Raw genomic sequence first — 27209 nt, 5'->3', positions numbered from 1 at the left:
ATCTGTTGAGGGACATCTAGGCTGGTTCCATTTCCCAGCTATTATAAATTGAGCAGAAATAAACATGGTTGAGCATGTACTTCTAAGGAAATGAGATGAGTCCTTTGGATATATGCCTAGGAGTGCTATAGCTGGGTCATATGGTAGATCAATCTCTAGCTGTTTTAGGAACCTCCACACTGTTTTCCACAATGGCTGGACCAGATTACATTCCCACCAGCAGTGCAGAAGGGTTCCTTTTTTTCCACATCCCCGCCAACATTTATGATCATTTGTTTTCATGATGGTGGCCAATCTGACAGGAGTGAGATGGAATCTCAATGTAGTTTTAATCTGCATTTCCCTGATGACTAGTGACGTAGAACATTTTTTTAGATGCTTATATGCCATTCGTATTTCTTCCTTTGAGAACTCTCTATTTAGCTCCATAGCCCATTTTTTGATTGGCTTGTTTGATTCCTTATTATTTAACTTTTTGAGTTCTTTGTATATCCTAGATATTAATCCTCTATCAGATATATAGCTGGCGAAGATTTTTTCCCATTCTGTAGGTTGCCTCTTTGCTTTTTTCACTGTGTCCTTTGCGGTGCAAAATCTTTGTAATTTCATTAGGTCCCAGTGGTTAATCTGTGGTTTTATTGCCTGAGCAATTGGGGTTGTATTCAGAAAGTCTTTGCCAACACCAATATGTTGAAGGGTTTCCCCTACTTTTTCCTCTAGCAGTTTCAAAGTTTCCGGTCTGATGTTAAGGTCTTTAATCCATTTGGACTTAATTCTTGTGCATGGCGAGAGAGAAGAATCTATTTTCATCCTTCTGCAGATATTTATCCAGTTTTCAAAACACCATTTGCTGAAGAGGCTGTCTCTTCTCCAATGAGTATTTTTGGCATTTTTATCGAATATCAGGTGGCTATAGCTACTTGGGCTTACATCTCGGTCCTCTATTCTGTTCCACTGATCTACATGTCTGTTTTTGTGCCAGTACCATGCTGTTTTTGTTACTATGGCTCTGTAGTATAGGTTAAAATCAGGTATGGTGATACCACCAGCCTCTTTTTTTGTTGCTCAGTATTATTTTAGATATTCGAGGTTTTTTGTGATTCCAAATGAAGTTTTGGATTGTTTTTTCTATTTCCATGAAGAAAGCCTTTGGAATTTTGATAGGGATTGCATTAAATGTGTAGATTTTTGTAAGATTGCCATTTTCACGATATTGATTCTTCCACTCCAGGAACAAGGGATGTTTCTCCACTTTCTAGTGTCTTCTGCAATTTCTCACTTGAGTGTTTTAAAGTTGTCATTGTATAGATTCTTTACTTCCTTGGTTAGGTTTATTCCAAGGTATTTTATTTTTTTTGATGCAATTGTGAATGGGAGTGATTCTCTGATTTCATCCTCTGTGTGTTTGTTGTTAGCATATATGAAGGCTACTGATTTCTGTGTATTTATTTTGTATCCTGCTACATTGCTGTAGGTTTTGATCAGCTCTAACAGCTTGCTAGTAGAGTCTTTAGGGTCCTTTATGTATAGAATCATGTCATCTGCAAATAATGATAACTTGATTTCTTCCTTTCCAATTTGTATCCCTTTTATGTGTGTCTCTTGCCTTATTGCTATGGCTAAGACTTCCAAAACTATATTAAATAGAATTGGGGACAGTGGACACCCTTGTCTTGTTCCTGATTTTAGTGGAAAAGCTTCCAGTTTTTCCCCATTTAGTAATATGTTGGCTGTAGGCTTGTCATAAATAGCCTTTATTATATTGAGATATGTTCCTTCTATTCCCAGTCTCTGTAGGACTTTTATCATGAAGGGATGTTGGATTTTGTCAAATGCTTTCTCTGCATCTAATGAGATGATCATGTGATTTTTGTCCTTCAACCCGTTTATGTAATGTATTACATTTATAGATTTGCGTATGTTGAACCATCCCTGCATCTCTGGGATAAAGCCTACTTGGTCAGGGTGAATGATCTTTTTGATATACTCTTGTATTCTGTTTGCCAATATTTTGTTGAGAATTTTTGCATCTATGTTCATGAGGGAGATTGGTCTGTAATTTTCTTTTTTTGTTCTATCTTTGCCTGGTTTTGGTATCAGGGTGATGCTGGCCTCATAGAAGGAGTTTTGGTAGAATTCCTTCTTTTTCTATTTCCTGGAAAAGCTTAAGAAGCAATGGTGTTAGCTCTTCCTTAAAAGTCTGGTAAAATTCAGCAGTGAATCCATCCGGGCCTGGGCTTTTTTTAGTTGGGAGATTATTGATAACTGTTCTGATCTCCATGTTTGTTATAGGTCTATTTAAGTGATTAATCTCATTTTGATTTAATTTAGGTAGGTCATATAGATCAAGGAAATCATCCATTTCTTTCAGATTTTCATACTTTGTGGAGTATATGCTTTTATAGTATGTCCCTATGATTTTTTGAATTTCTCTGGAATCTGTTGTGATGTTACCTTGTTCATCTCTGATTTTATTAATTTGTGTCTCTTCTCTCTTTCTTTTGGTCAGATTTGCTAAGGGTTTATCAATCTTGTTTATCCTTTCAAAGAACCAACTCTTTGTTTCATTAATTCTTTGGATTGTTCTTTTTGTTTCTATTTCATTAATTTCTGCCCTAATCTTTATTATTTCTTCCCATCTACTGATTTTTGGTTTGCCTTGTTCTTCGTTTTCCAAGGCTTTAAGGCGAAGCATTAGATCATTTACTTGCGACCTTTCTAATTTCTTAATATAGGCACTTAAGGCTATAAATTTACCTCTTAGAACTGCCTTCATTGTGTCCCAGAGATTTTGGTATGTTGTGTTTTCATTATCATTTGACTCTATAAATTTTTTGATTTCCTTTTTGATTTCTTCATTGACCCACTCATCATTTAGTAGTGTATTGTTTAGTTTCCATGATTTTGTGTATGCTCTATAGCCTTTCTTGCTACTGATTTGTAGTTTAATTCCATTGTGGTCAGATAGAATGCAAGGAATTATTTCAATTTTCCTGAATTTGTTAAGATTTGCTTTGTGTCCTAATATATGGTCTATTTTAGAGAATGTTCCATGTGCTGCTGAAAAGAATGTATATTCTGCAGCCTTTGGATGAAATGTCCTGTATATATCTGTTAGGTCCATTCCTTCTATGACCTAATTTAGTCCAGATGCCTCTCTGTTTATTCTTTCCCTGGATGACCTGTCAATTGATGAGAATGGGGTGTTAAAGTCACCCACCACCACTGTGTTTGGTGTTATCTGTGATCTTAGTTCTAATAGTGTTTGTTTGACGAATTTGGGAGCCCCCATGTTAGGTGCATATATGTTTAGGATTGTAATGTCCTCGTGTTGGAGTGTGCCCTTAATCAATATAAAGTGACCTTCCTTATCTTTCTTGACTAACGTCGGACTAAAGTCTACCCTGTCTGATATTAGGATAGCAACCCCTGCTTGTTTTCTAGGCCCATTTGCTTGAAACACCGTCTTCCAACCTTTCACCCTAAGATAATATCTATCCTTTGTAGAAAGGTGAATTTCTTGGAGACAACAAATTGTAGGATCCTGCTTTTTAACCCAGTCTGCAAATCTATGTCTTTTCGTTGGGGCATTGAGACCGTTGATATTAAGAGATATTATTGAAAGGTGTGTATTTATGTTTGCCATTTTTTTTTTTGTGTGTGTTTCTGGTTCTACCTGTGCTCTCTTCTGTTAACTGGTATTTGAGTATAGCTTGTTTTTTCTAGGTTCCTTATATGTGTGCTTTTCCTGTTGTTCAGCATGGAGGATTCTATCAAGTATTTTCTGTAGAGCTGGTTTTGTCTTCAAATACTCCTTTAACCTGCTTTTGTCATGGAATGTCTTTATTTCTCCATCTATTTGAATGGATAACTTTGCAGGATAAAGTAACCTTGGTTGCCAGTTGTTATCTTTCAGAACTTGGAATATATCACTCCAAGCCCTTCTGGCTTTAAAAGTTTGTGTTGAATAATCTGCTATAATCCTGATGGGCTTGCTTTTGTAGGTAACTTGATTTTTCTCTCTAACTGCTTTCAATATTTTTTCTTTGGTGTGTGTGTTTGGAAGTTTGATTATAATATGGCGAGGAGAGGTTCTTTCTGGGTTTTGTCTGGCTGGGGTTCTAAAGGCTTCCTGTATCTGTATTGGCACCTCTTTCCCAATTTGGGGGAAATTTTCCTCTATGATTTTGTTGAAGATGCCTACTATGCCTCTGGAGTGGAGTTCTTCTCCTTCTACTATGCCCTGAATTCTTATATTGGATCTTTTCATAGTGTCCCGAATATCTTGAAATTCCCACTCATACTTTTCTATAAGTTTGTCTTTCTCTTTGTTGGACTGCATTAGGTCTGCCACCTGGTCTTCTAGCTTAGATATTCTGTCCTCTCCCTCATCCATCCTACTGGTGAGATTTTCTACAGAGTTTTTTATTTCATTAACTGTGTTCTTCATTGCTAGTAAATCTGACTGGTTTTTCTTTATTATTTCTATTTCCCTATTTATGTCTTGTATTGCCTTCTTTATTTCATTAAATTGGTGTCCTGCCTCTTCTTTGATTCCTTTGATTTCCTCTTTGATTTCTTCTTTGATTGTTCTCATGTGTTCTTTGACCTCTTTGAACATATTTATAATTATTCTTTTGAACTCTTTCTCAGGCATTTCCTCTAACTCTTTCTCACTGGAGGACATTTCTGATGCATTAATACTTTTAGGTGGATTTATATTGTCTTGCTTTTTAGTGTTTCTTGTGCTATAACGTATATATTTTTGCATCTTGGATTAAGTTAATGCTTGGATTTTCTAGCTAGCTGTGTATTCTTAGCTGTATCAATTGATTTGATGTAATATATTTTCAGGGTAGGACCTTAAGGTATTAGGTGTGGCTCTTAAGACTCTCAGAGTATCTACAAATATGTTCTTAGGGGTTGAGTTTCCCTGCTATAGGAGTATTCAAGCAGGCTGAGTGGAATAAAATACAGGTAGATTCTAAAATTTAACTAAACACTGTACACATTCAATCAAAAACAGCCCCGAGTATGTATGCAAGAGTAGTTATTATAATGACCAGATCCTCTATCAACAAAGAGGTTTAGATTTCTGGTCTGTTGAGGGATCCAAGTCAGCTTGTGACCAAGTGAGACCCTTCCCTGGTGCAATCCCAGTTACCTTGGGTGATTTTGGTCTCAGTCAAGTTGCTGCCTGGGTTGTCGGGCTGCTGTTCTGATTTCTGGAGCTGGGCACTTGCTTTTCCTACGGGGCAAACTGAGCCGCTGCTGCTGCCTCTGCTGCTGCTGTAGCTGCCACTGCTGGAGCCACCACTGCTGCTGAAGCTGCTGCTGCTGTGTCCACTGCCGCTGCTCCCCCTGAAGCTGCTGCTGCGGGATCTGCCGCTGCTGCCGCTCCTGGGTCTGCTGCTGCTGGGGCCGCTGGTACCGGTGCTGGAGCCGCTGATGTTGCTCCCGAACTCTGCTCCTGCTTGGGTCCCGTTGTCAGCCCAAGTTGGTGTGGCCGGGTCCCAGGCCGCTGCTCTGTTTGCTGGAGCTGGGCTCAGGCGGTGGGTGGGGGAGGGGAGGGAGCCGCGGCTGCTCTGGTTCTCTCGCTGCTCCAAGCGAAGAACTTTATTTTTAAGGTTTAGTGTTAGAGATGTAGTATGCTACGGACACAATTTGAGGTGATGAGAGGTTACTTATCTGCCTTTGAGGCTCTGCAGGGCTCTGTCAGTGCAGAATGAAGAGGCCTCCAATCATCCTCTGTACTCGAGGATAATTAACTGCTTTGAACCGGCTGCATAGCACATCTAAGATATTGAAGAATTTTCTATTTATTTGGAAGACATTTTTAAATCATAAAATATTTCAGAAGTGAATTACAATGGAATGCCCTCCCCACACACACCTTAGAATAGCTAGCAGGAAACATTTTCCCCTGGGTCCTAAGACAGGAACCCTGGGGAAAAGCATCACTCTTCATGCATCAGGCATCCAACCTTCCTCCTCGAGGGAGAACATATGCCTGGGAACATTCAGCAGCGTTACACTGTTGTGTCGCCCTAACAGAATAGGTACCCTCTGGGAGGGAGAGGGTACAATCATCCATTTGAATTCAACCACACAACTGTTTTAGTCATTCCCTAGGACAAAATACAGGTGTGGGACAGATCACCTTCCCCCTTCAATGATAGATATTTATGACAGAAGGTAAGCTTTCTCCTGTAACACTGGCCTGCTAACACTCTGCTGTGTAGTTCTCAGCTTTCAGGATTTCTCTGGCTAGTTTACTACCTCACTATTACTTTACCATATGGCAAGAGCCCTACCTACCATAAGTGCATGCCCATGGTTGCATTCTGTGCTTTCCACCAGAGACTTTTTCCCCCAATCTCTCATGAAGTCAGCCAATGTTCTTACTTATCTTTTACATAAGAAAAATTAGACGATCACCTAATTACATTGGTGCCACAGAGAGTGCTTAGGAAATCAAGTATGGGAAAAGCCCTAGTTGTCTTCTGTGTGGTTGGTTATAAAGGAGAGAAATAATGTTGAGATTGACATTTTGTTCCAGATCTCCTGCAGGGATGTCCAACCTTTTGACATTGTGATATGACCTTGTCACCTACAAACGTGTTGGTCTGTATTCATAACTGTCCTGGGATACTTGTAGCCCCCCTGAGTTCCAGGTTGGCCACCCTGCTAGAGCGTCCCGGACCACAAATACTGTGGTGTATCACTGTAATGTCTGTGCTGTTCTTGGCTGTCTTTGTAGTGCTTATGTTCTCGGTAGGCCCGCACGGCCAGCACCACACTGGTCACATACATGATGACCAGAAGACAAGCAAAGGTGGCTGCCGCTCCATCCGTGCCCGACAGCTGGCAGTTCATCCAGGTGAGCCCCTTGCGGGCGTAAAGCCTCTCTCTCGTTTTGCAAGTGTCTGTGGCATTGATCCGCAGAGCCGCATGCAGGTAAACGACAATACCCACGCAGTAGGCTGCGGCCGCGAGCAGGCAGAAGGCGGCCTCCAGGAGGAGCCAGCGGCCGGGCAGTCTGCTCAGGCTGCGGGCTCCCTGCAGAAGGGCGCCCAGCGTGAGCACGCCCAGCCCCAGCGACGCCGCCACACCGCCGTAGATGAGCGGCGAGCGCAGCACCGAGAAGCGCTGGTCCAGCTGCCGCACCTGCTCTAGCTCGGTGCCCTCGAACGGAGAGTAATAGTTGTTCCCGAAGCCACCGCCGCTGGCGAAGCTGGCGCTGAACCCCGCCAGGACAAAGTAGGACGCCACGATGCACATGAGCACCATCCCGTTGAGGATCACCTCCACGATCTGAACCACACCTGCGTGAAGAGAGGGGCGGTCAGCGCGGGCGGGCTCTCTCGGCGCAAAGCGGATGCACGGCCATCAGTTGTACCATTCTGGGGTTGCTTGTGCTTCCTCTTTTACTAAAAAGTAATTTTTGTTTTTCTTATGTTTCAGGAAATCTCCCTGGCTGCTTATGAAACCTTGGGCACAGTGCTCTGCCACGGGTTATCCACTAGCCCTATTGTTTTGTTTCTGACATACGTTTGAAAAAATAAAATGCCACTCTGAAAAAAATATTAGGGATTGGCAATCCTCCTACCTCTGCCTCTCGAATGCTGGGATTAAAGGCATGCACCATCACGCCTGTATAGTGAGATTTATTATTATCACTTTTTTTTTAAGGTAGGGTTTTGCTAAATACCCCAGGCTGGCCTTGAACTCACTATTCTCCAGCCTCAGCTTCCCAAGTGTGTTCAGATTTCAAGTCTGCACATTGTCTTGGCTTAGAATCATTTCTTTCTTAAAAAACAACAAGGCCGCGGGCTGGAGAGATAGCTTAGCGGTTAAACGCTTGCCTGTGAAGCCTAAGGACCCCGGTTCGAGCCTCGGTTCCCCAGGTCCCACATTAGCCAGATGCACAAGGGGCGCACGCGTCTGGAGTTCGTTTGCAGAGGCTGGAAGCCCTGGCGCGCCCATCCTCTCTCTCTCCCTCTATCTGTCCTTCTCTCTGTGTCTGTCACTCTCAGATAAATAAATAAAAAATTAAAAAAAAAACACAACAAGGCTGGGCATGGTGGTGCACACCTTTAATCCCAGCACTTGAGGGGCAGAGGTAGGAGGATCGCGGTGAGTTCAAGGCCACCCTGAGACACCATAGTGAGTTCCAGGTCAGCCTGGGCTAGAGTGAGACCCTACCTCGAAAAAGCAAGCAAGCAAACAAACAAAAAAACATGTTATCATGTAACCCTGCAACTATACCCTTGGACATTTTTCCTAAAGAAATGAAAACTGGAGCTGGGGTGGTGGGTCAGTGGTTAAAGACACTTGCTTGAAAAGTCTGCATGCCAGGATTCCATTCCCCAGAACTTATGTAAAATCAAATGCATACAGTGGCACATGCGTCTGGAGTTCATTTTTAGTGGCAAGAGGACCTGTGGTGTGCCCTTCTTTCCTACTTTTTTTTCTTTTCCTTTTTTCTTCCTTTCTTCCTCCTCCTCCTTCCTTTTTCTCTCTCCCTCCCCACACATATAAATAAATAAATATTTAAAATAAAAGAAATGAAAACTTACTTGGGAGGCTGAGGCTGAAGACATTGAGTTGGAGCCCAGCCTAGACTACATAATAAGACCCAACCTCAAAATAAAAAAATGCAGGCTGAATAGATGGTTCAGTGGTTAAAAGCACTTGCTTGCAAAGTTTGCTTAACTGGGTTTGATTCCCCATTGTCTGCGGAAAGCCAGATGCACAAAATGGCACATGCATCTGGAGTTAGTTTGCAGCAGCAGGAGGCCCTGGCACACCCACTCTCTCTCTCAAATAAATATTAAAAAAAGAAAACTATATGCCCAAATAAAACCATGTACATGTGCATGCATAGTAGCTTTATTTGTAACAAGCAAATACTGGAAACAACCTATGTCCTTCAATAGGTGAATAGTGAAATTGGCACATCGTAACCATGGAATGATCTACTTAGCAATGAAGAATGAACCAATGAAAAAGCTGGGCATGGTGGTGCACTCCTTTAATTCCAGCACTTGGGAGGCAGAGGTAGGATTGCTGTGAGTTTGTGAATTCGAGGCCACTCTGAGACTGCATAGTGAGTTCCAGGTCAGTCTGAGCTAGAGTGAGACTCTACCTTGAAAAACAAAACAATCAGCCAAAAAAAAAAAAAAAAAAAAAAAAAAAAAAAAAAAAAAAAAAACCAACCACTGACACAGGCAATAACTTGGATGAGTGAAAAGCAAAACAAGGGCTGGAGAGATGGCTTAGTGGTTAAGCGCTTGCCTGTGAAGCCTAAGGACCCTGGTTGGAGGCTCGATTTCCCAGGACCCACGTTAGCCAGATGCACAAGGGGGCGCATGCATCTGGAATTCGTCTGCAGTGGCTGGAGGCCCTGGTGCACCCATTCTCTCTCTCTATTTCTCTCTCTTTGCCTCTTTCTCTGTCTGTCACTCTCAAATAAGTAAATAAAAATAAACCAAAAAAAATTAAAAAAAAAAAAGAAAAGCAAAACAAAACCCTGGTCTCAAAAGGTTATAGAATGTATACCTCCATGTGTGTAACAGTCTCCCCAGGACACAATCTTGGAGATGTGACTAGGCTAGGTGGCTGTGGGGGTAGGGATAAGAGGGATGGGTGAGGGGTAGGAGGATTATAAAGGGGAATACAGGGGGTGTTAGGATGGAGCACTTTCAGATAGCAGTGGTGACACTAATTTACTTGTGATAAAACTACAAAATCACACACAAATTGAATGCACGTACAACTGGTGAGATCTAAGGTCTGAGCCTTGTAGATAGTCATGACACTGCACTATAGCTATGAAAAACATTACCACTGGAGAACTAGCTTAAGGGTATAAAGGATCTTCCCATGCTAGTTTTAGAACTTACGAAAATCCAAAATGAATTTATTTAAAAAAAGTCAAGTGTTATAAAGTATAAACTGAGAAATTTCATTCATATCTCTATTGTCTATCCCCAGCCACTTTTGGTAACTTACTTCTTCCCTCCCTCCCTCTCTCCTTCCCTTTTTCTTCTTCCTCACCTCCCTCCCCTTCCTCCTCTCCTTTTCTTTTTTCTTTTTAAAGATTTATTTATTTGACAGAGAGAGAGGGAGGGAGGAAGAGAGAGAGGGAATAGGCACACAAGGGCCTCCCACAACTGCAAGCTAACTCCAGATGCATGTGACACTTTGTGCATCTGACTTTATGTGGGTGCTGGGGAATTGAACCTGGGCCTTCAGACTTTGCAAGCAAGTGCCTTTAACTGCTGAGCCATCTCCCCATCTCCCCAGATGCCTCCTGCCTCATGATTTTTTTTTTTTTTTTTTTTTGAGGCAAGGTCTCACTGTAGCCCAGGCTGACATGGAACTCACTCTAATCCAAGTTGGTCTTGAGTGCAGTGAGATCCTCCAACCACAGCCTTTTTTTGTTGTGTTACTGAGGCAGGATCTCACTATGTAGCATAGGCTTGCCTCAAACTTCAGCCTCCCAGATGCCAGCACCACCACCACCACTCCCAGAGCTCTCCTAAGTTTCTAATACTTTCCAGTCTGTGCAGAGTGCATCTCATTGCATCCTCTTTTCTGCTACTTTCCAGAGAAGTAAACAGCATAGAGCATCTTGTCATCTACTGTAACTGAGAGATGTTTCCAGACAAGTCCATAAAGTGGCCACATTCTTTGCTTCATGGCCTCCAGCTCCACTGTCTGTTCCACCAGGATCGTACAGATGAGATACTTGGGCTGTTCCCCAGAGTAGAGTTTCACAGAAGCTTAATGAATACACAGAATCTACAGAGACTAAATATATTCTTGTCTAAGCTTAGCCGTCATTTCGTACCCACAAAGGCCCTAGGCCCTTCTCGAATATACTTCTGGGATTCTCCTGTCATCCTCTTGGGGTGCAGAGAATGGGAACTTTGAGATACAAAGGAAAATACTAACACACGGAGTGGGAACACTAGTCAAGTCTCTGCTCCTTATTGCCCTGAGATCTTGTCCAGGTCAGTTAATCTTTCTAAGCCCCAGAAGCTTTACCTAACAAGGGAAAATAAAGATGCCAGTTATACCCTCACAGCACTGTGGGGAGGCTTGAATGCTGCACGTTCTTCACCTGCAGGTTCACCTGAGGGTTGAGAACATTTAAAAGAAGCCTGGCTGTACTGAACATGCAGACTTTCTCTTGGCAGTATTCTCTACAATTATGTGTACAGTGTTTACATTGTACTAGGGTTTATACATAATCCAGAGATAACTTAAAGTATACAAGACAATTTAAAGTGTATGCTATGTGCAAATCCCAAGCCATTTTATATAAAAAACCGGAGCACTTGCAGATTTCAATATCTGCAGGGATCCTGGGGCCATTCCCTTGTAGACACCAAGGACAACTGTATATAAAATCCTCTGAAAACCATAAAAGGTTATCCAAATGGATACTGAAGCTTCTCCGTGATGATTCTAAAATGAAACAGCAGAGCATAGGTGGGATATCTGTACCCTGGAGCCCACATCTTTTCTCTTAATTTTCTTTCCACTTGCATATGAGTATCTCACCCCAAAGGAGACAGGAACACTGTACAGCTGTAAGAAACAGGAAACATAACTCCCTTCCTTCTGGGAGAGATCCTTCTAAAACAGCAACATCACAAGGCACAGGGTACACTTGTGGTAGGCTGACATGGAATAAATCTAGATTTCCACAACAGTCCCATGATTTTTGCCGGGTCCAATGATATAGGCCTGCTGAGGGACTATGACTAGGAAGCATTATCCCAGGTACCAGGAAGGCCCGACTTGGCTTAGCAACAAGTATCAATGAGACTCAAGTAATTCAAGCATACTCTTAATGTGGAAAGACATACAACAGGGAGAAAGGAAAAGGAAAGCAGCTCTGTGTTGGGACTGATCAAGACTACAAAAATACAACACGGAGCTCCATGGAAGCAGTGACTCAGAAGGGGATCTTTGCTGTAAATTCCATTTTTCTGGGAGAAGCTGTTTTTGTGGTTAACCATTTGAAATGATACTTAATTATGTATCTATTTCTGCCCTTGCACTGCAAGTGTGGCCATGGAAAAAACTGAGGAAAGCAAGTCAATTTTATTTTCTTTATTTTTCAGAAATAAAACTATACATGTGCAGTCAAGCTATCCATAAAATGAAAAAAACAAAATCAACTCTTCCTTTCTGCAGGGGTAAAACTATTAATAATTTCTATGTTTTTTAAGAAAGTTTCCAAATCACATTCATGTTTGCATGCACTTTTCTAAACACAAACTCTTCTAAATCAACAACTTGTATTTAAGGGAATATTATAAAATATAGGAAAGAAAACCATTGCTGGCACATTAAAATTCTTCTTTGGAATTTCTGAATTCACATAAAGCAAAGAGCTATTCACTTGTACCAAAAATATATTACAATATTCATGAGTCATAATTCAACACGCAGTCAGAACCCATGGAGTTGTCTGGCCAAAAGTAACATTCTTCTGAGGGGGAAGAACATTCTTTTCTTTTGGGTGGATCCTGAATTCCAGATGCAGGCTTTAATTCTTCATACAATGGCACGTTTTACAAGAGGTACAAAATGCTTATTGAGCACTGAGGGCCCTTGGGAGTGGCTTGCAGAATGGTTTCTTTGCAGCTCAGAGAGTTAATCTGATCCTTCCTTTTTTCCAGCCCACACCTACCTCCAACTTACTTTTTTTTTTTTTTACTCTAGCTATAAAAATTAGGCAGTAGGACTGAAAGCCCAGTCTGGAAAGAGGCTTGGGCACATCTGCTGAAGGCCCTGGGACTAGAACAAACAGTTCATGCTGAAAAGTCTCAAGTCTCTGGCTTTGCATGAAGTCTGAAGATGAGGTTCTTCCAATTCAACTGTGACCATCCTTTACTTACTCAAGAAACCTCTCCTATGTGTCGTGCCTCCACTATTTTATTTTTATTTGTTCCCTTTTTCAGACAGGGTCTTGCTGTGTAGCCCAGGCCAGCCTGGGACTAGAGATCCTCTTGCCTTAGCCTCTGAGTGCTGGGATTACAGGCCTGCACCACCATGCCTGGATCCAGTGTTTTGATTTTGGTATAATTCTGACTAGTCTTTCACCAACAGAAGATTCCAGAAACCAGAACTGGACACCTCCAAGAACACTACTCCATGCAACTGGGAGCTGAGTGCACTGTTCTAACACTGGGTGGCACTTTTGAAGCATTGGCTAGTTCCACATCAAAGCCATTTCCATTACATTTGGCGAAACTTTCTTTTTGTTTGTTTGTTTTGGTTTTTCAAGGTAGGGTCTCACTCTAGTCCACACTGACCTCGAATTCACTATCTAGTCTCAGGGTGGCCTTGAACTCAGTGATCCACCCACCTCTGCCTCCCAAGTGCTGGGATTAATGCAGAACATTTTTGAAAGAATGTCTGCAGGCTTCCTTTTTAACTTCTTGACTTTCCGGTAATCCCTGGTGGCCAGGACAGCTCCCACAGCAAAGACCCCAATACTCAAGGCTGCAAAGATCCCTGCTCCTATATCTCCCCCATGGAAACTGCAGCTAAAGCCGCTGTAGCCTTTGCTCTGGTACAGAGCCTCCCTCTCCTTACACACCGGAGAGCTGTAGGCAGTGGAGAGGTACTGAAAGAAGAAGTACAAGGCAGGGACATATGCCCCAGCAAGGAGCACGGCCATCAAGCCCTCAGTCACTAGCCACAGAGGACAGTGCCATGGAACCCGCAGGACACCTATGATGATGAGGAGGCAGGAGAAGGCCATGAGGGCTCCACTGTAGGCCATTGCTGCAGTAACCATGGGCAGCTTGAGCTGGTAGAACTGGATGTCCAGCTGCTGGGCTTTCTCCCCATCAGCACCACTGAAGCCACTGTAAGCCCCTCCATACTGGTAGTAGTAAATGCCCCCCAGGCTGGTGATGCCCGTGTACCCCCCTGTGGAACTGTAAGAGACAGAGCTGCAGGCCAGGATCAGCAAGTTCAGCAGAGCCTCCAGCATCTGGCAGCAGGCTGCAAGAAAAGGGCATTACTGTTTCACCATGCTGTTGTGCACTTGGAGACTTCCACTCTGAGGCTCTTCTCCCTCCCTCCACCCTGCCATGAAAGCTCAGACCACACTGGCTCTGGTTCTTCTGCTGCTTCTTGGGCAGTCCTAAGCTGCACAATTAGTGTTAGGTGGTAGCTGGCACCTGGAGTCGCCAGAAATAGTGTCAGAAATCCTTCAGACTGGGCTGGAAGGATGGCTCAGTGGTTAAGGTGTTTGCCTGCAAAGCCAAAGGACCCAGATTCAATTCCCCAGGACCCATGTTAGCCAGATGCACAAAGGGGTGCATGCATCTGGAGTTCGTTTGCAATGGCTGCAGGCCCTGGCACACCCATTCTCTCTCTCTCTTCCTCTTTCTCTGTGAAAATAAATAAATTAATTTAAACCAAAAAAAATCCTTCAGATTAAAACAGAGTCAAGCAGCCTGCCCTGGGCAGGTGATAAAGATGGGTGAATTCAAGCCAGTTAAAAAGAAAGGCATCCTACATGGAAGGCCAAGAACATCTCACCCTTCCCGTCTCCTCCACCCACTAGACTGAAAAAATAGGCTTCCTTTTTATGTATGTTTTATGGTTCTTTCAATTGGTAAGAGATTTCTCTACATTAGAAAAAAGTCATATAACTTGGGTTGGGGAGATGGCTCAGAGGTGAAAGCCTGCTGGCCCAGGCTGTATTCCCCAGTATCCACATGAAGCTAGACACACAGAGTGGCAGCAAGGGGACCTGGTGTGACCACAGTCTCTCTCTCTACTTGCAAATAAATAAAGAGACTTACATAATAAGGAAAACATCATAGAACTTAAAAAATAAAATCAAGGTTTTTTTTGTTTTGTTTTGTTTTTTTTTTAGGTAGGGTCTCACTCTAGTCCAGTCTGACTTGGAATTCACTATGTAGTCCCAGGGTGGCCTTGAACTCATAGTGATTCCCCTACATCTGCCTCCTGAGTGCTGGGGTTAAAGGCATGCACCACCACGCCCAACTAAAATCAAGTTTTTTAAAAGTACAGAAGTTATACATGAAATTGTAGAACATGGGTTTAGGGGTGTAGCTCAGTGGCAGTGAGTACTTAGCATGCATGACTCTTGAGTTCAATCCCAGCACTAAAAGAAAACAACAACAAAACCAAGATAATGATTGTGGTTTACATATGTTAGGAAAAAGAAAGGTTTAGATAAAAACAATACTAAATAAAAAAACACCTTTGTTTTACTGATTTTAGATTTTCATTCAATAAATATGTCTAAAACTTTTATTTTACTTTATTTAGTTTCCCTAAAGAGTTTATCTGCATTAAAGTATTTCCCCAAAGCCAGGCATGGCAGCTCACGCCTATAATCTCGGCACTCAGGAAGCTGAGGCTGAAGGAACAGAATTCCAGGCCAGCCAAACAAACAAACCAAACGAAACAAAATTCCCAGAGCTGGATTCTTTCAGGGATGGATTCCTTATCTAGGTATCTGCTGTTCTTAGAATCCACTTCAGTAAAATGTCATTTATACACAAGAAAATGTTTCACTCACATTCAGCACCTAGCTTGGTGAGTTTTGACCAATGTGCACACCATACAACCCTCACCTTTTTCCTAGGCAACCACTGGTCTACTTCTCTAGTTAGACATTGGTTCTGCCTTTCCTAGGGTGCCATATCAGTGGAGTCGGATGGGGATGCATGTTTGCTCTGCATAATAGGAAGCTATGCTTCTGGGCTAGATACTGTCCCTGATGCAACAGGCTTGCTGGGTCAGCTGATTAGGCCTATTATCTTCTCCCTGGCTGCTGGCTGACCAGACACGGTGCTTGTTTTCTGTTGGTCACCATGTCACTTCTATATTCTCTAATAGAAATGATACTCTTTCAAGTTTTATCTTTATAGTCTGTCACTTTCCTCCAAATGCCAACAGCATTTCTTTTTTTCTTTTTAGACAGTCTCACCACGTAGTTCAAGTTACTTTCAAATCATGAACTTCCTGCCTCTGCATCCTGTGAGATGAGATTATAATATAGCCACCACATATGGTTACACTATTTTCTTACTTTATTTTATTTTAGTAGCAGGGTCTCCTTCTAGCCTAGACTGACTTGGAACTCACTCTGTGGCCCAGGCTAGCCTGGAACTCTCTGTGACCCTCCTACCTCAGCCTTCTGAGTGCTGGGATCAAAGGTGTATGACCACCATGCCCAGCCTTGTTGGTTTCTTCAGTTACATCTTTATACATGGGTGTGTGTGTTTGGGTACACATGTGTGTCCAGCTATTTGTGTACACATGTGTGCATGTGTGAAGCAGTTAGAGGTCAACATACAGTGTTTTTTGTTTCCTTTCTTCCTTCCTTTTTTTTTTTTTTGAGACAGGGTCTCATTGGCCTAGAGCTTTCCAAGTAGACTAGAAGGCTGGCCAGTAAACCCCAAGTGTCTTCTTGTCTCTGCCTCTCCAATGCTAGGATTACAAATGCACTCTACCTCATGCTGCATTTTTTGGTGGGTACTGGGGGTGAGCTCAGGTTTTCGTGCTGGCAAGGCAAGCACTTTATTAACTGCACTATCTCCCCAGCCCCCCCAATTATAAAAGTTATACTTCCTCATTCTACACAAAGAAAATCTAACTATAAAATTGTATTAAAAAGGTCTATAATGAAATCAATACCAAAAACAAAAAACCCTGTGGGCATTTTTTTTCCTGGATTTTTCCCACAGATTGATGTTTGTTGTAGTTTGTTTTTAGGTAAGAACAAGGTATTTCTATATGTACTACTGTGTAACCTAGTTTATTTATTTTTATTTTATTTTATTTATTTGAAGTGACAGACAGAGAGAGAGGGGGAGAGAGAGCGTGCACCAGGGCCTCTAGCCACAGCAAACGAACTCCAGATGATGCGGCACCCTGTGCATCTGGCTTATGTGGGCACTGGGGAATTGAGCCTTGAACTGGGGTCCTTAGGTTTCACAGGCAAGCGCTTAACCACTAAGCCATCTCTCCAGCTCTAGTTTTTTGTTTTTTTTTTTTAAATCTTGTTGTGTAGCTGAAGCTGACTTCCAACTCTAGATCCTTCTGCCTTAGCAAATCGAGTGCCTGGTTTACAGATGTGTGCCATCACACCCAGCCATGATCTATTTTTGCACTTAAGAATATAGTGTGAATATTTTCTATCTAAGTAAAATATCAGGCTACTTTATAACTTTAAAGGATGAATACATTACCACAATTAATTTAAAAAACTTTTTTTTTGAAACAGAGTTTCACTATGTAGCACAGGCTGGCCTGGAACTCTTCATCTTCCTGCCTTAACTTCCGAAGTGCTGGGATTACAGGTGTGTGCTATCATCCCTAGCACCACATAGTTGAATCACTCTAATGTAGTAACAGAACACTGCAAGGCAGTGAGTGTCAGAGCCCCGGCTGAGCTCCTTCTTCCTCTCTTGGGCACAGCAGAACTGCAGAGTAATCCCAGGACTGCACAACTACCGGAGGCAGCATTAAAAGAAAGACCGAGGCCCTCCCTGACACAGAGGAGTCCTCGCAGATCTGGCTCTGAGGAGGCCCGTCCTCTCTCCTAACATCCAGCAGTTTACTTCAGGGCACTCTTCTCTCTCTCTCTGGCTGAACCTCTAGACCCATTAATGACTGAACATGCTTCAAGCCAGCTAGGAGTTTGAAATGTTGACACAATCTCAGTCCAGAAAGGCACTACATTAGAGTTTTAAATAAGTATTCAAAGGGGTGTAGGTTGAGAATAGAAATTAGAAAAAGGCCACATGTAAACGTAAGTTCAACATAAGTTTCTATCCTTAACTTTTTCACAGGAACACAAGCAAATCGCTACAGAAGGGCCACTAACCTCTCTTGGCCAGGATTGTATGATGGTTAATCTTTTTTTTTTTTTTTTTGGTTTTTCGAGGTAGGGTCTCACTCTGGTCCAGGCTGACCTGGAATTAACTCTGTCATCTCAGGGTGGCCTGAACTCATGGCAATCCTCCTACCTCTGCCTCCCGAGTGCTGGGATTAAAGGCGTGCGCCACCACGCCTGGCTGATGGTTAATCTTAATGGTCAACTGTTTTTGAAAGTCTAGGAGGTTAGTAAAATGAATTGTGTTTGTAAGAGGGCTGCTAGAGAGGATTAACCAAGAGAAGATGGGCCCATAATGTGGGTGGCACCACCCAGTGGCTTGGATGCAGCAAAAGGGGAAAGAGGAGGCACACTAGTGCAAGGATTTTTCCTGAACCCGTTCACCTCTTTTTTTCCCTCTGCTTCCTGGCCCCCAGGAGTAAGCTGCTCAGCTTCCCTACTCCCTCCCTGCCCTGAGTCTAGCCTCTGAAACAGTGAGCCAAAAGAACTCTTTTTCCCCTTACTTGTTTTGTCACAGCAGCAAGAAAGCTGACTGACACAAATAGACTGTACCAGCAACTGCCCAGCACCACCTTCCTCCTCAGGAAACAGTCCCTTTGAGAAGCAAACTTGGCAGCGCTAATTAAGAGACCAGCACTTCTGTCTAGACACATTACTACTGTAATTAACTGGGAGAAAAAAATTGGGGAGGGGGAATCAAGGTCTTACTATGTAGCTCAGGCTGGCCTCCAACTTGAGGCAATCCTACCTTCCAAGTGCTGGAATTAAATTACAGGGGTGCACCACCATGCTTGGCTTGCTTATTTTGTTTTCAGATGAGGTACTGTTATGTTGCTCAGGCTGGTCATGAACTTGTGGGCTCAAATGATCCTTCTACCTCAGTCTTCCACATAGCTGGAAGTGACTATAGGTGTGTGTTCCATGCTAAAAATTAGATATTTAAGGATGCTTTGCAAAAGCTAAATACAAACCATTGCAATTTGAATGCTGAGGTGTGTGTGTGGTGGGGAGGGGGCAAGGAGTAGATAAAAAAGGGGCAAGCCGGCATGGTGGCGCACGCTGCCTTTAATCCCAGCACTCGGGAGGCTGAGGTAGGACGATCGCCGTGAGTTCGAGGCCACCCTGAGACTCCATAGTGAATTCCAGGTCAGCCTGGGCTAGAGTGAGACCCTACCTCGAAAAAACAAAAAACAAACAAAAAAGGGGGGGGGGCAAAGAAGCTGTTCCACAAGCAAAGAGAGCTGGGCAGAGGGAATTAGGTCCCCATCTGCCCCTCCACACTGTAAACGAGTGTGTGTAAATGAGAGGACCCTGGTGACTTGACGTGTTTGATGTGTACGTGTGACATCTGCACTTGTTTTCAATCTGATCTTTGTCTGAGATTTCTTCCTTGCAGAAGTACATTTGGGGCCCATATCTTTCTGTTGGTCTCCTCAGTGTTCTACTGAGTCTTCTAGAGTTGAATCACAACCTAGACTTCAGATCTACTGAGAAAAGCTAGAGAGGGTCACAGGCGCCTCCCACCACTGCAAGTTTGCTGGGGGAGAGGGTGACACGAGGACATTGACAGAACATCTACTTTAAGGTAGATCTAAAAACCCCTGGGTAACCTTTATCCAGGGATATATTTCCTACTTTGGACAAACTCCTGAAGCACAATGGGCTTCTCTCAGCACAATGCCCCACTGTACACTGACACAGGGCTCTGCACACCAGTGTTTCAGAAAGCCCTCATTTGCTAGTTTATGAGGGCTGAATCACCCTTTCACTGTTGTGAGTCAGAAACCCAACCACCAGACTCAAAGTCAAATAGCCAGAAATATTCAAGGCTAAATGAAGGTGGTTCTGTGAGAAGCCCGGGCCCTGCCCTCTCCTCCTCTCCTCTTGGTAAATCAATCACAGACATAAAAGAACTCTGTCAGGAGAAACCTTCGACCCAGCCTTCTGGCTTTTTCCTGTTGTTTCTGTCATGAGGAAAGAAGAAAGAGTCGGGCATGGTGGTGCACGCCTTTAATCCCAGCACACAGGAAGCAGAGATAGGTGGATCGTTGTGAGTTCAAAGCCATCCTGAGAATACAGAGTGAATTCTAGGCCAGCCTGGGCTAGAGTGACAGCCTATCTCAAAAAAAAAAAAAAAAAAAAAAAAAAAAGAAAGTACATCATTTGTGAAGTCTAAGAATCAGTCCCAAAACTTCAAGTCCAGCTTTCTCACTTAATAGCTGTAGGACTTTGGATAATTTACTGTGCCTCTCTGAGCCTCAGGAGTTCAGAGGATTAAAGGCAATGAGGATGACTAACAGATAACCAGGCAGAGCCTTGTCAGCATGGCGCAGAGCCTTTTTGTCCAAGTTCCTCATAATCCTATAATCATATACTGTGTACTCAGCCTAAGACACTCACAGCTAAGAACTCGAGGATTTCTCCCCTGTAGGCTGGGATGCTTTCTTCCTTAGTCATATGCAGCCTAGGAAGACTTCACACATATCATGGGGCACCACTGGGGTTCACCATGATAGACCAGATTTTCTTCATTGCTGGAGAGGCCAGGGCTGAGATGAGAATCACGTGGAAGCCACACTTGGAACTAACACAAAATATTATCTAAGAGTTTTTCACATGCCCAGTAAGTTGATTTCTTTGGTTTGGGGTTTGTTTGAGACAGGGTCTCATATAACTCAAGCTATACACCTGATCCTATTGCCCCGAGGCCACCCTGAGACTACATAGTTAATTCCAGGTCAGCCTGGACTAGAGTGAGACCCTACCTCGAAAAACCAGAAAAAAAAAAATTATTTGCAAGCAGAGAGAGAGAGATCAGGGGAAGAGAATGGGCAACCAAGAGCCTCCTACCCCTGCAAACAAAGCCCAGATGCATACGCCACTTTGTGCATGTGGCTTCATGTGGTACTAGGGATGAAATGCTGGACCACCAAGTTTTGCAAACATGTGTCTCTAACTATTGAGCCATCTCTCCAACCCATTTTCTTTGTTTTTAATGAAAAAACTATATTAATGCACTTGGTATGTTTTGTTTGTATAAATTTGGTTCTTTCCTTCCTTCATTTCACCTCCCTTCCTCTCTTCCTTTTTGGTTGTAAGGAGACAAGGCTGGCCTTGAACTCATGGCAGCTCTTCTCCCTCACTTGGGATTATAGATGTGAAACTCTAAGTCCAGCTATAAAGTTGAGGTCTTAATATTAAAAAAAAGCTTCAAAAATTGTACGTATATATGTGTCTGGGGGTGGGTGCATGTGTTCCTATGTATGTGTGGGTGGAGGTCAAAGGACAATCTTGAGTGTCATTTCCAGGAATACCATTCACCTTTCCTTTTTAAAACGTATTTATTTATTCATGTATTTTTTTTTTTTTTTTTTGGTTTTTTGAGGTAGGGTCTCACTCTGGCTCAGGCTGACCTGGAATTCACTATGTAGTCTCAGGGTGGCCTTGAACTCTCGGCGATCCTCCTAACCTCTGCCTCCCGAGTGCTGGGATTAAAGGCGTGCGCCACCACGCCCGGCCTTATTCATGTATTTATGTACTTATTTATTTAGTTGAGAAAGTATAGGTGTGCCAGGGCCCCTTGCCACTGCTTTACATGAATAATTGAATTGAATCCAGGTTAGCAGGCTTTGCAATCAAGCACCTTTAACCACTGAGCTATCTCCCTAGCTCACTCATCCACTTTTCTTTTCTTTATTTAAAATTTTTATTTTTATTTATTCATTCATTTATTTGCTATTTATCAGAGAGAGAGAGAGAGAGACACAGATAGACAGACAGACAGAAAGAATGAGATGCATACCAGGGCCCCTAGCCACCACAAATGAACTCCAGACACATGCACCACATGTGCATCTGGCCTTTGTGGGTTCTGGGGGGTCGAAACTGGGTCCTTAGGCTTTGCAGGCAAGCGCCTCAATCACTAAACCATCTCTCCAGCCCATCATCCACCTTTTCTGAGACAAGGTTTCTCAATGGCCTGAAGCTCAACTGTTATGCTAGACTGGCTAGCCAGCAAGCTCTGGGGATTCTTGTTTCTCTTCCTCCCCAGCACTGGGATTACAAACACATGCTACCACACACAGCATTTCTATGTAGGTACTGGGGATTGAACTCAGGTCCTCATATTTATGTAGCAAGCACTTTAATAACTGAGCTATCTCCACAGCCTTCTGTAAAATGTATTTCTTACTACACATCTCTGTCAATGAAGTTTAAAATCCACTGATAACTGCCTTGGGATCAGGTCTCCCAGGAGTCTATCTGCTCCTGTGTACTTGGTCTGAGTGGCAGCCTGGCTGCTGGCTTGAGTGGTGTTCCCTCTCTGCCAATTCAGCCCACCTTGCCAAAGGAGACATCACCTGTCACAGTCAGCTCCCAGGCAGTCTGCCCTGTGGCACACTGAGTTCTGCTGGCAGCTGACAGCTGGAAGTGTGGCTGCTGGGCTCTTCGGGCTGAGCACTTTGGAGAACACGGGGAGCCTAGCAGCATGGTCCAGACCTCCCTGACTTATTTGGAAAGCAAGAACCTCATGTAGACATGCAAATGAAAAATGCTAGGAAACCGAAGGGAAAGTCTGTTAAATTGGTGCTTTACCAACTCAGGACCCATGCCCCACACCCTTCACACCTGCCTACCCCTGCTCAAGCCACCAGTAACAGCAAATGGTCAGACGGAACTTCGCTGGGTCTTACCTCTCCCTGTGCACAAGTATTTGCATTTGTGGCATTCCAGAAGTCCTTCAGCCTCTGACTGGTAATATTCAGGCTCAAGGTAGGTGGGCACATATCTCTCTGAAGTGGGTTCACTATAACCAAAGAGTACACAAGGCTATTAGACATGGGCTATAATTCAAGCAAGCTCCTTTCACCATGGAGCCATCTCTCCAACCGGGCCTACAACTCAGTGGCTGATTCAGCATTAGGATTCTTCTTCTTTTTTTTTTTTTTTTTTTGGTTTTTCGAGGTAGGGTCTCACTCTGGTCCAGGCTGACCTGGAATCAACTCTGTAGTCTCAGGGTGGCCTTGAACTCATGGTGATCCTCCGACCTCTGCCTCCTGAGTGCTGGGATTAAAGGCGTGCACCACCACGCCCGGCTAGGATTCTTCTTTTTCTTTTTTCGTTTTGGTTTTTTTTTTCAAGGTACAGTATTGCTCTAGCCCAGGCTTACCTGGAATTCACTATGTAGTCTCAGAGTGGCCTTGAATTCATGGCAATCATCCTACCTCTGCCTCCCCCATTCTGGGATTAAAGCGTGCACCACCATGCCTGGCAGCATTAGGATTCTTTTAGAACTTTTTTTCTCACTGTATCTATTCATTGTACATGGCACTGTGCTACATAAAGACACTTTCATACAATCATATATATTTGAGCATGATTCTCCCCACTCTCCTTTTCACCTTTCTTCCCATAGATAGTTTTGCTTCTACTTTCATGTCATCTACATATATGATTTTATGAATCTATACATGATCTAGGAACTAAAACTGAGAAAGTACATGTTATTTGTGGAAGTTTCAGTTCTTAGTTCCTCATGGGTCGCCTTGTCAAAGCTAGCTTCTGTTCACAGCATTCAGGGCTCAGACTGGTCTTCTGTTCTTTGTCTGTGGAAGGTGCCTAGTCAGCACTGGTCCTCCTAACATATGTTTGCCACAGACTACTTGCTATGTAGCCAAGGTTTGCCTTGAACCTCGGCTCCTTCTGCCTCCACCTCCCCAGTGCTTTAATTACAGGCATGTGCCACCATGCCCAGCCACATTACTGTTGAGATCTTCCTTTCCTCTCTCCCTTGGCCATCCTTAGCACTTTTTTTTTTGGCCTTTCTCACATTTATTTAGCACATGCTAGGCTCCAAACGTTGGATGAAGGGATCTTTCTAGAATATAGATGCTATCTTGTCTCTCTGAGATTTGAAATCCTTAAATATATATTTAAAATATTTTATTTATTTATTTACAAGCAGAGAGATACAGACAGAGAGAAGGAGGAGGGAGGAAGGGAGGGAGAGAGTGAGTTAGCATGTATCTTGCCAGGGCCTCTAGCAATTGCAAACAAATTCTAGATGCCATACAACACCTTGTGTGTCTGGTTTATGTGGGTACTGGGGACTCAAACTCAGTTTGTTAGGTTTTACAGGCAAGCACCTTAGCTGCTGAGCCATCTCTCTAGCCCAGAAATCTTTCAATCTTATCTGAGAAAAGTCACAGGAGACCCCTGCTCTCTTCTCTACACTTATAATTTCTGTTCACAGACCAGCCCCAGTGAGCTGCCCTTCAGAACAAAAGAGGGGTCACTGATGTAGTTGCTCAGCTTGAAATACCTTTTCTCTACCTTCTCCATCTTGCTTCTGTCTTCCTCCTCCAGAACAACTCAACTTGAGATCACATCTGCTGGGAATCCTGCCTGAGCCTAGATAGTAGCCCAGCTCCATTCCCCCCACCCCCAAATCTCATCTCTTTAGCAGTGGTCCATTTCTCATTGTGCTGCATCTGGCCAGTTTTCCTATTATCCTTTTGCACAGAACTCTGAACCCTGATTATAGATCACTATTGGCTCACCCTGCCATCTATTTAATAAATGCTTATAAAGATAAAATCTATAAATAAACTGCCCTTTGGTATCAAACCTCCAACTGGCCATGAGCCAAAGAAGCAAAAAGGGGCTGGAGAGATGGCTTAGCAGTTAAGGCACTTGCCTGTGAAGCCTAACAACTCACGTTTGAATCTCCAGGTCCCATGTAGCCAGACTCACAGAGAGGAAACCACGCAATGTCACACAGGCGCACAAGGGGGCACACATGTCTGGAGTTCATTCTTAGCTGCTGAAGACCCTGCCATGCCCATCCTCTTTCTCTCAAAATAATAATAATAATCATAAGAAGAAGCAAAAGCAACAGTATTTCCTTCACTCACTGGGTTTGGGTGGAGTGGGAGAAGTGGGAAGGGCTACGGCTTGTCAGGAAATCTATGCATGTACTTTTCTCTTTCTAGACCTGAAGTTGCAGGGCCAGGTGACTGGAGGCAGGGAAACAACAGCTAGCTGCAAAGACCTATCTGGGTGCAGTCTTTGTCACGCTAGTTGGTTTTAGATAATGTAACATAAACTCAGGATAGCAGCTTTTCTGGCTTTGTGGACACAGCTGGGAGAGGCTGGGTCCAGCTTCCCAAGTCCCACAGCAGAGGTCAAGTGTTAAAAAGACCTCCAGGACTGTCTTCTCTGGGAGGCAAGGGCTACACTCCATTTATCCAGTCTGCAGAGCAGTGCTCATCACCTGCACATTTGGTACCATCCGTGGAACTGGATGGCATGCTACCTATCTCCCTTGGAGGAGGTGCTGGAACTACCCCACCTCTCAATCTCCCTTCTATCCCCACTCTCTCTCTAAACTCACAAAAATTTCCCAGGAAAGACGTTGCTTTCTACTCACAAATGCTTAGGGGGAATTCTCTGTTTTGCATCGAGTGGGTGGTAAGTTTTGTTCACTCAGGAAGGTGGGGCTCAAGCAACAACAGGTCTTGACAAACGCTGCTTAGAAGAACCTCACTGCCAAAGGGTCACAAACCTATGCCAGCATTCCTTGTTCTTGGGGAAAAAGCATAGCTTCTCACCTGCTGTTGCATTACCTATTGCCCTGGAGGGAGGAACTCAATCAACTATTAACTCTTCATTGGGGTGACTTTATTTAGCCCCAGAATAGTAGGAGGTTAATTTGGGAGCAAAGAACAAAGATTTGTGGCCCTAACGGATATTCATGGGCGGGGACTCAGGTTAGCCCCACCCATCTAAAAAAATCTTTCCCGCCCGGCAGGACTCTTCCGCATCACTTACTCGGTCCCCCAGCCCTGTCATTTCTGCTTTGGGGTCATGGGCAAGTTTGCCTTCCCTCCAGGTCACTTCCAAGAGCGCAAAAAGGAAGAAGACATGGCATTTCCTCGTTTAAACTGGCTTCCTAGGACACGTAGCCCGGGGTGGCAGAGAAGGCCGGGTCCCGGCAGGTGCACCCGCTCACCTCTCCAGGCCGCGGCGCCCCTGGCCCTCCTTCCTGTAGGCCGGCGGCTCCGGGGATTCGCAGGTCGCGCCCCGGGGGAGCGGGGCGGCGTCCCAGGCCGGGGCCCAGGCTTCGTCCCGCGCCCGGCTTTGGCGGGACTTTTCCCAGCGTCTCTGTCCACCTGCGCGGTGGCCCGTGTCCCCGAAAGTGTCTGGGCGAGGGTCTCGGCCCGAGTCCCCGCGTCTGTCCGGGCGAGGGTCTCGGTCCGTCCTCCGGTCCCCGCCCCCTCGTCGGTCCCCGATCTCCCGGCGTGCGTCCCCGGGTCTGTCCCGCGGTCGCCCGAAGGGACGGTCTCGGTCGGAGCGGGGACGCCGGTCCGGGTCTCGTTCTCTCGGCCGGGCCCGGGGCTCGTGAGGCCCGAACGCCCTATCTTCCATCGTCCGTGTTCCTGGAGCCCCTCCCGGAGCGACCCGAAGCCGACAACCAACCACAAGTTTCCTGGGCAGGGAGCCAAGTTCAGGGGCGGGGCCGCGGCAGCTCACCTGTGCGCACGCGCACTCGCCCTGCCCGTGGGGGGGGGGTCTGGAGAGCGAGCACTCGGCCGCTGACCCGCAGGGGGCGGCAGTGCGTCGGGGCAGAGGTTTGTGTTTGGGGAGCAGGGGGAAGGGGAGGGGGAGGGGGCAGTCTTGCAGAGTGAATTGTCAGTTGTCAGATTTTGTAGGGTTAACAAGCACAAGTTGACCTGCTGGGGAAGTCAGCTCAGCCTTCAAACTGTGTGGTTAGCAGGAAGTCAAGAGTATACACTTTTATGGTACTGAGGTGTGCACCCAGAGCCTTGAACATACTAGTTAAGTGAGTTACCAGAGTTGCTTCCCCAGCTCTAAACCAAGATCAGTTAATCAAACCCACTAAGACAGAGCAGTGGACTACCCTACTGTAAAGAAAAAGGGACTTGGCTGGATGGTAAGGGACGTACTGCAGGCGCTAAGACCTAATATGATAATGAGATAGGCGTCTCATGAAGACCCTTAATGGAGGTACACCTAAGACTCCACCTTTGCATGCGAAGGCAGTAAACAGACCCAGTCCCTGTCACTCTATAGATGCCATATAGGAGGTGTACCTTCTCTGTTGTTTGAATCAGCTTGGGACTCTGGCTCTCATGGGCTGCTGACCCTGTAATTGAGCTAAGAATAAGACAGTCTTGTCCATGTTGCTGGATCTCTGCATATTCTGATAGACAGCTCAACAAGAGAGGAACTGTTAACATTGATATCCGAAACTCAGGGTCTGCTGTGACTATTCTCTTTG

The 27209-nt window shown here is 44.3% G+C and overlaps 1 protein-coding gene across 1 annotated transcript; it reads right to left on the bottom strand.

Moving 5' to 3' along the window:
• Positions 1 to 5803: 5803 nt before the first annotated feature.
• On the bottom strand, positions 5804 to 26391 carry Marveld3 (MARVEL domain containing 3). The gene is made up of 3 exons (XM_012949000.2): positions 25920 to 26391; positions 22603 to 22715; positions 5804 to 7325 (listed from the first exon to the last, which is right to left on the bottom strand). The coding sequence occupies exons 1-3, from the start codon at positions 26333 to 26335 to the stop codon at positions 6688 to 6690; spliced, it is 1167 nt and encodes a 388-aa protein (XP_012804454.2). The 5' UTR covers positions 26336 to 26391; the 3' UTR covers positions 5804 to 6687.
• Positions 26392 to 27209: the final 818 nt, after the last annotated feature.

This window comes from Jaculus jaculus, chromosome 1 (assembly GCF_020740685.1).
Source record: "Jaculus jaculus isolate mJacJac1 chromosome 1, mJacJac1.mat.Y.cur, whole genome shotgun sequence".
Lineage (NCBI taxonomy): Eukaryota > Metazoa > Chordata > Mammalia > Rodentia > Dipodidae > Jaculus > Jaculus jaculus.
This window is presented reverse-complemented; position numbering and strand designations above follow the sequence as displayed.

Excerpts from the sequence above, each read along its gene's own strand:
- Marveld3 (XM_012949000.2), bottom strand. The coding sequence starts at position 26,335 with ATGGAAGATAGGGCGTTCGGGCCTCACGAGCCCCGGGCCCGGCCGAGA. Across the intron at positions 22,716-25,919 it reads GGGCGCCGCGGCCTGGAGAG|TGAACCCACTTCAGAGAGAT; the intron begins GTGAGCGGGTGC and ends CTTTGGTTATAG. Across the intron at positions 7,326-22,602 it reads ATACTTGTGCACAGGGAGAG|GTGTGGTTCAGATCGTGGAG; the intron begins GTAAGACCCAGC and ends CTCTTCACGCAG.